Source organism: Lolium rigidum, chromosome 5 (genome assembly GCF_022539505.1).
Source record: "Lolium rigidum isolate FL_2022 chromosome 5, APGP_CSIRO_Lrig_0.1, whole genome shotgun sequence".
In the NCBI taxonomy this organism is placed as follows: domain Eukaryota; kingdom Viridiplantae; phylum Streptophyta; class Magnoliopsida; order Poales; family Poaceae; genus Lolium; species Lolium rigidum.
Window position 1 is genome coordinate 183,069,618 of NC_061512.1, and position 10,644 is coordinate 183,080,261.

The window sequence follows — 10,644 nt, forward strand, 5'->3', positions numbered from 1 at the left end:
AGCGAATGTGTTCCAATTCTGTATGTTGTTTCATTGTGTTTCTAAACCTATCGTGGTGTTTCCATATTTCTGTTTTCAAACATGAATCACTTTCAAATCTGGGATTGAAAATTTATGAGATGTACTAATAAGTACCAGCCGTGTGCAGCCATAGCCCATATAGCACAACGTGCATGCAAAACGGCATAAAGTAATCAGAGCACCACAATACTATCAGCATCAGCTAGAGAATCCACGCACGAAGCAGTCTCAAAGTAATAATCCTAGTAGAGTAATTAAAGCGCATCAATAAGGCACGGGGGTATAGGGTGCACGATGCGATTCGCGCGACGCGTCTCTGCAAGCGTGGCAATGAAGAAGAGGAGGAGGAGGAGTCCCAAGAAGAGGAGCGAGAGCAGGGAGAGCAGGAGCGCGGCGCCGATGACACCGATGGCGGCGGTCGGAAGATGCGGCAGGAAGCGGTCGTGGTTCAAGGACTTGAGAAGCAGCGACACAAGTGCGCCGGAGACGCACATGAGCGCGACGCCGGCGCAGCCGAGGACGCACGCCATTGCCGGCCACCTGCTCCGCTCTTCAGGCTCCGCCGGCGGCGGCTGGTGGTGCTCCTGCCCACCGTCGGCCATCGTAGTTGGCTGGCTAGGTCGGGTGTAACAGATTGTTTGGTTTGATCTGAGGATTGATTAGGTTGGTGACTATTTAGATGGGTGCGTACGTAAGGTTTTACTGTGGCGCGTGAAATCTGCAGCGATAGTTTGGATAGGTGGTTGCTGCAGTACAACCTATACTTCAGGGATCTAAGCTGGACGATCAGGCTCATGACGGCCCTCAACATCTTCAATTCATGACCACCGTTGTGCTACTGTCTTGGATCGTTTTTGGAGTATACAAAAACACAGGCTTTAGCTTGTGTTCGAGAAGAAAAAAAAGACCAAAGCTATGCTACAGGTTTAGCTCTGGATCCGCACAACTGCACATCAAACCATCAGGTGCGGCTTTTTTTTTTAGATGAAACCACCAGGTGTTGCCTACTCCAGGAACGACATTCTCATATCCATGGAATTCCAGGCACAAAGATCTTTACAGATGCTTCATGGACGCAAATGTGGCATCAGGGCAGCCCTCTGTCGCAGGTGTAGATTTAGGGGCTGTTTGGTTTAGGGGTTATCGTCAAGTGGATAGGGATAGCCACTAAAAAAATGGCTACCATCCGTTTGGTTTGGAGGGTGGCAGGGGATAGGGGTAACCAGATTTCACAAATTTGGCTCAAAACGGTGGCTCAGCGCCTCAGCCCATCCGCCAAAAAGTGCTGGATGTGGCCAACCACTTCTGGCTCCGCTGCTAGCCTTACCCTGCGCTCGCTTACCAGAGGCAGGACCGCTCCGGATGGCGGCAGCGACAAGGAACTGAAACGCGGCACCGCAAGACCAGAGGCGCCCGCTGCTGCCCCTGGCCGCCCGTCCTCCGGCCACGCACAGCCCACCGCCGCCATGCCCGCTCGCAGCCGCGAAAGCCTGGTCAAGCCCGCCCGGGCAGTCGCGCTTGGCCGTCGTCGCCGCACCATGGCCGTGCTTCCCGCTCGTCTTGGCCACCGCCGTCGCGCCATGGGCGTGCCCGCTGCTGCGCTTGGCCGGGGAGCCCTTCCCGCTGCCGATCCTTGGCCGCCCCCCTCCCCAGCCCCGTCGGGGTGCTCTGCCACAACGCCAAGAGCATGAGGGCGAGGGGGTCGTCGGTGAGCACGGGCCGCGCGGCGGCGGCGCTTGGCCGCGAGCTTGGGGACGCGGCGGCGGCGCATGTCCGTGGAGCTTGGGGACGCGGTGCTCGGCTCCTAGCAGGGGGCGCGGCGGAGGCACTCTGCGGTGGCGAGCACGGGCCACGCGGTGGCGGTGCATGACCGTGGAGCAAGGGGTCGCGGCCCCTATGGCGCGGACGCGGTGGCGGGATCCAGGCGAGTCCCGCGCCGGCGGAGGCACTCTGCGGTGGCGGGCTCCAGGCGAGCCCCGCGCCGGCGGTGGCCGCCTCGAAGGAAGAACTCGCCCGTGCGCCGCCCGACCTCACTCGTGGGACCCGGTTCACCACTTTCTAAGATTTTTTTGTTATCCTGACATGTGGGACCCAGTCATCACTGCAATCTAGCCACATCTCATCCCTCCAACCAAACAAGAAATTGGTTATCCCTAACCACATCTCATTTTACCAACCAAACACAGAAATTGGCTATCCCTAACCATGTGGTTGGGGATATCCTCAACCCCTAAAGGATACCCTCTGAACCAAACAGCCCCTAAGAACCCACTGTGCCCATTTCCAAGCAAAGCTTGCTGCTAGGATTCAGGTCCAGGATATGCCTTTCTCCTGCATGTGTTTCGCTCTCCTTCAGATATGTAAAATCTCAGAATTCAGCGATGCCTTACAAGACATGCATTTGTAAAATGTTGTTCAACTTAATGGGAAATCTTTATGTTAAAAAAAACTGATGAATTATGGAAGGGCCAGCACTAGGCCGTGACCCCCTGACAAATGCAAATTGTATGGAACGGCATCATGTTCAAGTGTAGCATGCAGGAAGGTACCAATAAATTTGATCTTATGTCCAATTTACTCATTTCCACGAATGAATGGTCAAGAAGTCAAAGCAACTCCTACTAGTGATGATAAATCCAGTAGCAAAGATGCACACAAGGAACATACCAGAGAACCTCTGACCGCAAGCATAGTGGCATAACTTCACGTTCATACAGAAAAAGCTTATTCGCGAACTTGGACCAAAATTGATTTCAGTTTGCTACCACATACCAAAAGCCTAAATCACATATTCAAAGCCCCAGACTGGGGGGAATTGAACATCACAGAGAGAGCCCCAGGAGAACCTTCGGTACATAATATATGGCATTCCGATCCCATGCACGACCAACAACTATCCAGTCAAAGTTCAGGGCTCGACCCTTTCTTGAACAGCTTGATTTGGTCGCCGTAGTAGTACGCGCTGCCAACCATCAGAGCAACCGTTACGCCTTGAGCAACCACACGGGCCCTCATCAGCTTCTGTCCTAGTCGAGAATTCCCGTACCGGAAGCTGACTAGACCAGCAGTCAGGACACCGGCAGTGACCAATGCACCTGAAATAAGAGGAATTTGAGTGAGGTTATCCATAGACAAATCAATACCGACACTAGTATTCCAGCCACGTTTCCATTTGCTCTGACATGGATATAGTTAAAGTAGAACACAGAAAGGGAGGGGCAAACATGAAGCAACGCTATACTTCTAGTTCAATAAAAAACATATGAAGTGGACTCAGTAAATGATCGCAGGATCCAAAATATGCAAGTTGACATTCAATTATTGAATGTTTAAAGGAGATTTGAGCAAAGCAAGGCATGAAAAGATCATAAGTGATTCTAAAGGTCATAGGGATATCATCTAAATCGAGACTTGAAGCCTAGCTGATATAGCTTACAACACCAGTGGTTGCCCAATAAGCTGAACCGTGATAAATGCCACAAAAAAGTTTTGTAAACACCAGCCTGTATGTTCTATCTTCTATGACCAGCCACCTCTTGAAGAAGCTTCATGTATAAGCCAGAAAATAGACATGTCAGCCACAGGCAGTAAGGCTCTTTCAACTTATGAAGGCATTTTCAACTTCAAAGTGGTTGGTTCTGGTGATGCTCAAGGAGGCGAGAGTGTGATGAACACTATCCTTGGCACTTTTGAGCTCTGATTTCCCTTGACTGGATCGGTTAACTATTTTCATTTATACCAAACAGTCCAATGACCATGCCATTGCCTGAATTATCATACACCCTAGCAAGTGAATACTTCCACTATTCCATAACCCGCTTTACATATTTTGGTAACATGAGTTTAAGTGACTTTACAATCTAGAACTCGATGAACAATGAACCAAGTCACACCCTATAAGACTAAGAATATCTGAAACATACAAAAATCAAGCTGATAAGTCCCTTGAACATGTGCTGTGCTGACTGCTCAGCATATTATTCTTGCCATACATCCACATTGAGCTGGATCACCTCAGCTGAACTTAAGGCTCCGCTGTCTGCCCCTAGACTTGTATCTTAGAGCGATAAAAGGCATAATAGTAGAAAAGGAAAAAAACTACCCATGAGTCATGACACAGCAATATACATTCGATCTACTTGATGAACTATTCAAATCCAACAAAGCAATTCGACAAACCCAACACATATAGCATGACAAAACGGCCAGTCGTTATCCTTTAGTCCTATGCTACATTGATACCAATACGACTATAATACTTTATAGTCTATATCCAATTTTCCATTAACCTGTAAGCGTGATTGCCCATGAAATTCAAGCAGAACTCCTAAACATCAACGGGAAGTTGCCCCTGTAATTTCAAACCGATCGAGTTCACGCGTCATTCCAACTTACAGGAAAATTTGCAGTTCCATCAATTCATCACAGATTCGTACACAGCACATGATCAAATGCCAAGATACTAACAGCATTTCATGATTTAAGAAGATATTGTACCAGCACATTTCACCAATCGTTCTGTTTTACACGATCTTAACTCTTCACAGCTGCTGATTCATCAAACGAGATTTTTCTCAATCCTAGTATCATTAACAGCCCCCATTCATGCCGAAAGATCCCAACAGCAACAAACACCATACAAGAATCACTAGTACCAAGCATAAAAGGGATATAACTACCCATGAGTCACGACACTGCGATATGCATTTAATCAGTTAATGAACCATTCAAATCCAACAAAGAAAATGTTGAGGAACACTATAAATATAGCATGACAAACTACTGTTATCCTACCCTGTACATTTAGAACTATCCTATTATTAGTCCGCGATTCATAGAGGGCCACCAAAAACCAATTGTTAATTTTTAATCCTGTGCTAAATCGATAACGATACAACTATAACACTGTACAGTTTATATACATTTTTCCATTAACCTGTAAGCGTGGTTGACCATGGAGTTCAAGCAAAACTCCAAAACATCAACAGGAAGTTGCCCCTGTACTTTCAAACAGACCAAGTTCACGCATCACTCCAACTTAGAGGCAAAATTTGCAGTTCCACCAATTCAACACAGATTCATAGCGCGCTTAACAAACAAGCATACACAGCAAATGATAAAATGCTAGGAAACCAACAAGATTTCATGGTTTAAGAAAATATAGCACGGGCGCAGCTCAGCAATCGTTCTGTTTTACACGACCATAACTCTTCACAGCTGCTGATCCGTAAAAGCAGTTTTTTCTTCTTCTTAATCCTAGCATCACTAACAAAATATACACGATCCTTAGGAACCAATAGCCAAGATTCGTTACCCCCCGGCCCCATTCATGCCGAAAGATCCCAACAGCAACAATCACTAGTACGAAGCAGGCACGCACAATTCACCATAAATTCGAACGGAATCTACAAGACCACGAGGCAACCCGGCCGAGCCCAGGACAAGGCGACCGATCCACGATCCTACCAGTTCCCAGAGCACTCTGTAACACAGCGAGGGCGCGCGACGCGTACCGATGGGGACGAAGGGGTTCTTGACGGGCTTCTTCCCCTCGAACGGGAACTCGTCGAACTGCGGCATCGGCGGCGGCCGCGCGGTGCCTCCCGCGGCGGCGCCTGAGCCCTTCTCCATTCGCGTCGCCTGGGAGGAAAAAGGAGGACGCTTTGGGGAACAGCGGTTTGCAGGAAGGCTGGTTTGGCCCGCTTGCACGGTTCAGCCGGTCTTTGGTTGGTCTGGGGTCGATGTACAGCCGTCGGATCGAGATCTGAGGGTGGAGGTTTTTTGGGGTTAGTTGGCGAGTGGAAATGTGCGTGTGCGGTGCTAAACGTGCCAACCGTGCGCACTTTATTGACAGGGGCTGATTGCGACCCAGAAACCTCTGAAGAAACTTGCTTTGAAAATGTTTGAGGAATTTCGTCAGTATTAGTATTGATTTTGGCTGAGAGTTCTCTTAGATTTTGTTGGAAGTTCAACACAGGTAATAGAAGTAAGACTATTTATACTAGGAGTAACTTCACTAGTAACTAAGTGTCTAATTCACAAAATTTGCTTATGTGGCAGTGAGTTAATGAGGAGAGAGGAGGATAGAGTAACATAGCTAGTTATGGTAACATCACACTTTTCAAGATACAATGAGTCTACAAACTAATTAATGAAGATATCTATGATACTACTACTTTAGCAGTCACAAGATTATTGTCTCTGTTTTGTGCACAGTGGTGCTCATCAGTGAAAGTGATAATCTGGAATCTACTTGATCTTGTTGTCTTTGCTGCATACAATAGCCAGGGACAGTTCTCCCAACCACACTTTGCCCTCACTCTATCAACCTCTGACTTCACAAATTTGATGCTTCTCTTGGTAACAAGTCCATATTTCTTCAGTGCCTTAACTAGCTGACCCTTGCTTCTAAACACCATAGTCAAGAGAAAGTGAGGAATTTCAGTTGCACTGTTGTACCTTGGGTACTTGCTTTTCCTCCTAACAGTTTGCCCATCTGAATCTTCATCATATGAAAAATCTTCATCAGATGAATCAAAATCCCAGTCTTTCTCTTCTTCTTCTTCTTCTTCTTCTTCTTCTTCTGTTCTTCCATGTTTGCAACAAGCTCAATTGGAATTGGAGCTTTAGATTCCATTCCAATCCAACTCTTTGTATCTTTCATCCTCTTCTTGAATTTCCTAGCATGCCTTCTGAGCTCCACAACCTCTAAATTCTCTCCACTATCTTCACTGTGTGGCACATATTCAGGGTCTGAATCAGAAGCTTCACTGTCAGTTTGCACTTGCTCTCCTGCATTTTCCATTGCATCTGCCACTTGCTCTGCTCCTGATGGATTCACAACTTGAGAAAGAGGATCCTGAAAATACATGCCTTGATCAGTACCAACATTTCTTCTTCTTGATGTATCAGGTTTAGCTGGACTCCTCCTAACCTCAGTGACAACACCACGGTCATTTGTAACAAATACATTCTCCTCATCATTTGAACTTTCAGCAGGTTCAACAGCAATGACAGCATCTGGTTCATCTTCACTCATATGCAGCAGCAGTTCATCTTCTTCAAAGTCACTCCCACTTCTGTTGTCCTCAGTATCTTCCTCTCCATGATATTCTACATAAACATCTGCTATTCCTCCAACACAAATGTAATCTGCCATCCTCATACATCCACTGTCATTATACAAGAAACACTAGTCCATCTGACAGAGTTTTACTAGGCACCAGGAAATGAAACTTCATTGATTCCTTCAGCTGAATATGGTCTTTCAAATACCCTTTCAATTCTTGTAGTGACAACTTATCCCTCTCAATCTCGGACATTGCTTCATCTCCACCAACATAATCCACATTGGGACCAATGCGGACGAACTCGCCACCAATGTGGAATCTGACGAGCAAAATCTCCATAGGGTCCATGTTACAACTAAAATAAACATAAAGTATTCACTATTCGGCACTCTTACGAACAAAATCAACCAGAAATTCGACCAAAATCTACAAAAATTCCTACCTTTACCCACAAAAGAAACCCCGCCCAAAATTCGCGCATAAAACCCTAACCCTACCGACTATTAGAGACTATTCCATACGGCTACTGGAGGCGGAGGAGGTCGGAGACATTACCTGGAACGCCTCAATGCGCCGCGCCGTCACGATCGTTGCCGCCGTCGATCAACTGCCCGTCGCCATGGCCGTCGTAGAAGCCAAGGAAGAATACCAGACGACGCCACGACTGACCTGGGTGGGCTGCTTGCTGCGCTATATGGCGACGACAAATGGGCCTGACTCACGCGGCCCAATTTATTTTGGCCCAGATGCGCATCCGCTCGCTCACTTGTCTCTTCCGAACCCAAATCCCAGCCACGTCACCGAACCCCGTTTGGCAAAGGGACTCAGGGTCCTAAATAGACCAGGATTAGAGAGCTGAGAGTACAAATTTCAGGGATTTCGACTTTGGGGTTTGATTTAGCTTCTGCCTACAACTTCAAGGTTTAAAATGGACCCTTTCCTTCAAAGAATGGAGTAAAGGAAAGTCCAAGAAATTTTCTTTAATCTTGCTTTTAAAGAAAAAAAATCACATGGATTGTGCAATTGACCTGGACGTCCTTTTAGAATTCCTACCTCAACCCGTTCATGGTTTGGTGTCAACCCAAGCACACCGTGGAACCAACCCGACAAAAACTGCCTGTCGAGTTTTAGCGCTCTGCTCGGTTTGAAACCATCCAAACATTCTTCAATCTACAACACGAGAAGCTGTGCATGAGGGGATTGGTGCACCATCCCTATGCAACTCTACTGATCTGCTCCTATCTAGTCTTCCTCATGTTGATGGGATCATGTGAAGAAGAGGTAAGTGAGGACGAGTGTGCATCAAACTTGAGTTGTGCATGGGGATTAGTGCGCCATGCCACGGTGGTTCCTGGCGTTCTTGCTACTCTGTTGCACCGGCGTATGTAATTTTGTTCCTGCTCTGTGATGGCGAGCTCGGCTCTCGTAGAGGTGGGGCTTTATCAGGTGGTGCGGCGGGTTGAAACCGTGTAACCAGTCGAAACCAAACCTTCTAAACCGCCGATTTTATGTTGGTTTGCAGGAACCCATCCAAAACCAGCTAAACCAGCGATGCACACCCTTATTCCTACCCATGAAGTACGGGACATGATCTTTAGAGGTATACTAATGCCCTAGTTATACCTTTTCATCTGGATTGACTATGAGTCATTAATGTTTATTATGATTCTTTTGTTTTTTTCCTATTCATGCGAACTAATCACATAATTTTATAAGGAACAAAGTATATTCCCCCTCCACACTGTCAAACATTTTACTTGGCACATATTCCCCCTATTCTTTACTTGGCTCACTAAATCTCTCTAAACTAGGAGTAATGGTCTATTTAACCGACTCGCCCGGCTCAAAAGGCTATTCCAAATCTTGAGTTAATGGGGTTAAATGGACCATTACTGATAGTGTAGGGCGGTCTAGTGAGTCAAGTAAAGTTTATGGAGAATCAAGGTGGAAAGTTTAGGGGGTAGGGGATAAACTTGTTCTTTAAAAATTCAGTGTGTTTCTTAGTCCTCTATTTTGCAGATATATTCATATCTTTTTTTTTTTTTGAACAAGGGAAGGGTCTGGAAGGACCCAGCTGCTGCATTAATTTGAAGCGGTGGGTTTACATATTACATGGAGGATCTCATAAAAACTAGAAAAATAAGTACAGTCCTCAAATATTGCAAAAAGGGCCCTAAATTCGAGCTGAAGATTGCAATTGGGTCCTTCTCCAACGATCTCATTTTGTAGGGCACAGCCACCTACGCCGCCGCCGGGGACAACACCACTTGGGGCGGGGTAGATGATGGATGCTGAAGATGAGGGGCCTCCGCGTTGGCCAGCCGACCTGGAGGTTGAAGAAACCATGGCAGCTGATAAAGAATGGAAGAGATGCTAGCGCCATGGCCTGGAGTGGCTGCCTTGCCAGCCAGAAGATGCAGCGGCATGACCGCAAAGGTTGTATTTGTGCCGCTGGGGATGAACTCCAAAAAGGATATGTAGCTTCGACCGATTCCCAGGGAGCTTCAGATCCATACCGATTGGGATCGATTTCCTCTCTAGCAGCTCTTCCCATCATCAAGACGGCAAGACATAGAAAGGCAATCCCCAAATCGCCTAGAAAAGCATCTCCCACGATCTTATTTTGGAAGCCCTTGCCAGATCCGCTCCCCATCCTTTGCCTCCACCATGGAGGACAGCCAGAGGAGGTCGCTGACGACTCTGTATCGCGGCTCGTGCGCAGCAACGAGGGGCTCCGAGATAACGACATATTATTGTCGGAGATTCCTGAGCTCAACCTCCTCACCTGCAGCAACTCCTGCCACCAGAGCAGCGCATCAATGAGGACGAAGCTCAGGACGCTCCAGATTGAGCCGGAGAGATCTGGAAGCCTACTCCCAAACGCCATAGAGGACCAACCACAAAAACTAAGCCTAATATCTACACTACTAGGACCGGCACCTCGCCTCAGCCAACTCCTGACGGCATCGCCACCAAGGAGAGCCTCGGGTTGGTCCGGAATGGAGAAGGGGACTCTCAAACTACTGTAGCGATGAAAGAGAAGAGGAGAAAGGAAATGAGCCCTCCCCACATTCATATCTTATTTATATATTTCATTTCCATTCCAACGTTTTCAAAATCATGCACACCAAAGAGACCTTAAATGGAACTTAATGATTTTGTAACATGGAGTCACTCAAGTGTATGGTTCATGTACCAAAACAAAGTGGGTGGAACAAAGTGGTTTCACCTTATTAAAACACATACCATCAATATGCAAAACTAGTATGTTCATCTTGCTTTGCTCAGGTTGTGGTCTTGCCGGTTGTCGGTGCCAACAATTCTAGATGAGACAAAAAAAAGGTGGGAGGAGGAGGCAAGGAAGCTCTTAGTATCCTTTCTTACCATGTCGCAACGTTCTCCCAAGTCCGCTCCAAGAGACTCATGAGACCGTGAGAAGTAATTAGGGGACCGTTGATAAAAATTAATACTTCCCAATGCTCTCGGTAAAAAGTTAATTTGGTTAAGCAAAACAAATTTTTAGATCACATAAGGAACCAGTAGAAGTAGAGAA

The 10,644-nt window shown here is 46.9% G+C and overlaps 1 protein-coding gene across 1 annotated transcript; it reads right to left on the reverse strand.

Moving 5' to 3' along the window:
- Positions 1-2,745: 2,745 nt before the first annotated feature.
- On the reverse strand, positions 2,746-5,698 carry LOC124654967 (RING-H2 finger protein ATL48-like). The gene is made up of 2 exons (XM_047193941.1): positions 5,535-5,698; positions 2,746-3,116 (listed from the first exon to the last, which is right to left on the reverse strand). The coding sequence occupies exons 1-2, from the start codon at positions 5,650-5,652 to the stop codon at positions 2,923-2,925; spliced, it is 312 nt and encodes a 103-aa protein (XP_047049897.1). The 5' UTR covers positions 5,653-5,698; the 3' UTR covers positions 2,746-2,922.
- Between the last annotated feature and the right edge of the window lie 4,946 nt (positions 5,699-10,644).

Bases quoted from the DNA above. Each gene is read 5' to 3' on its own strand.
- LOC124654967 (XM_047193941.1), bottom strand. From the start codon at position 5,652: ATGGAGAAGGGCTCAGGCGCCGCCGCGGGAGGCACCGCGCGGCCGCCG. The intron at 3,117-5,534 runs GTACGCGTCGCG...CTCTTATTTCAG, and splicing joins GAACCCCTTCGTCCCCATCG to GTGCATTGGTCACTGCCGGT.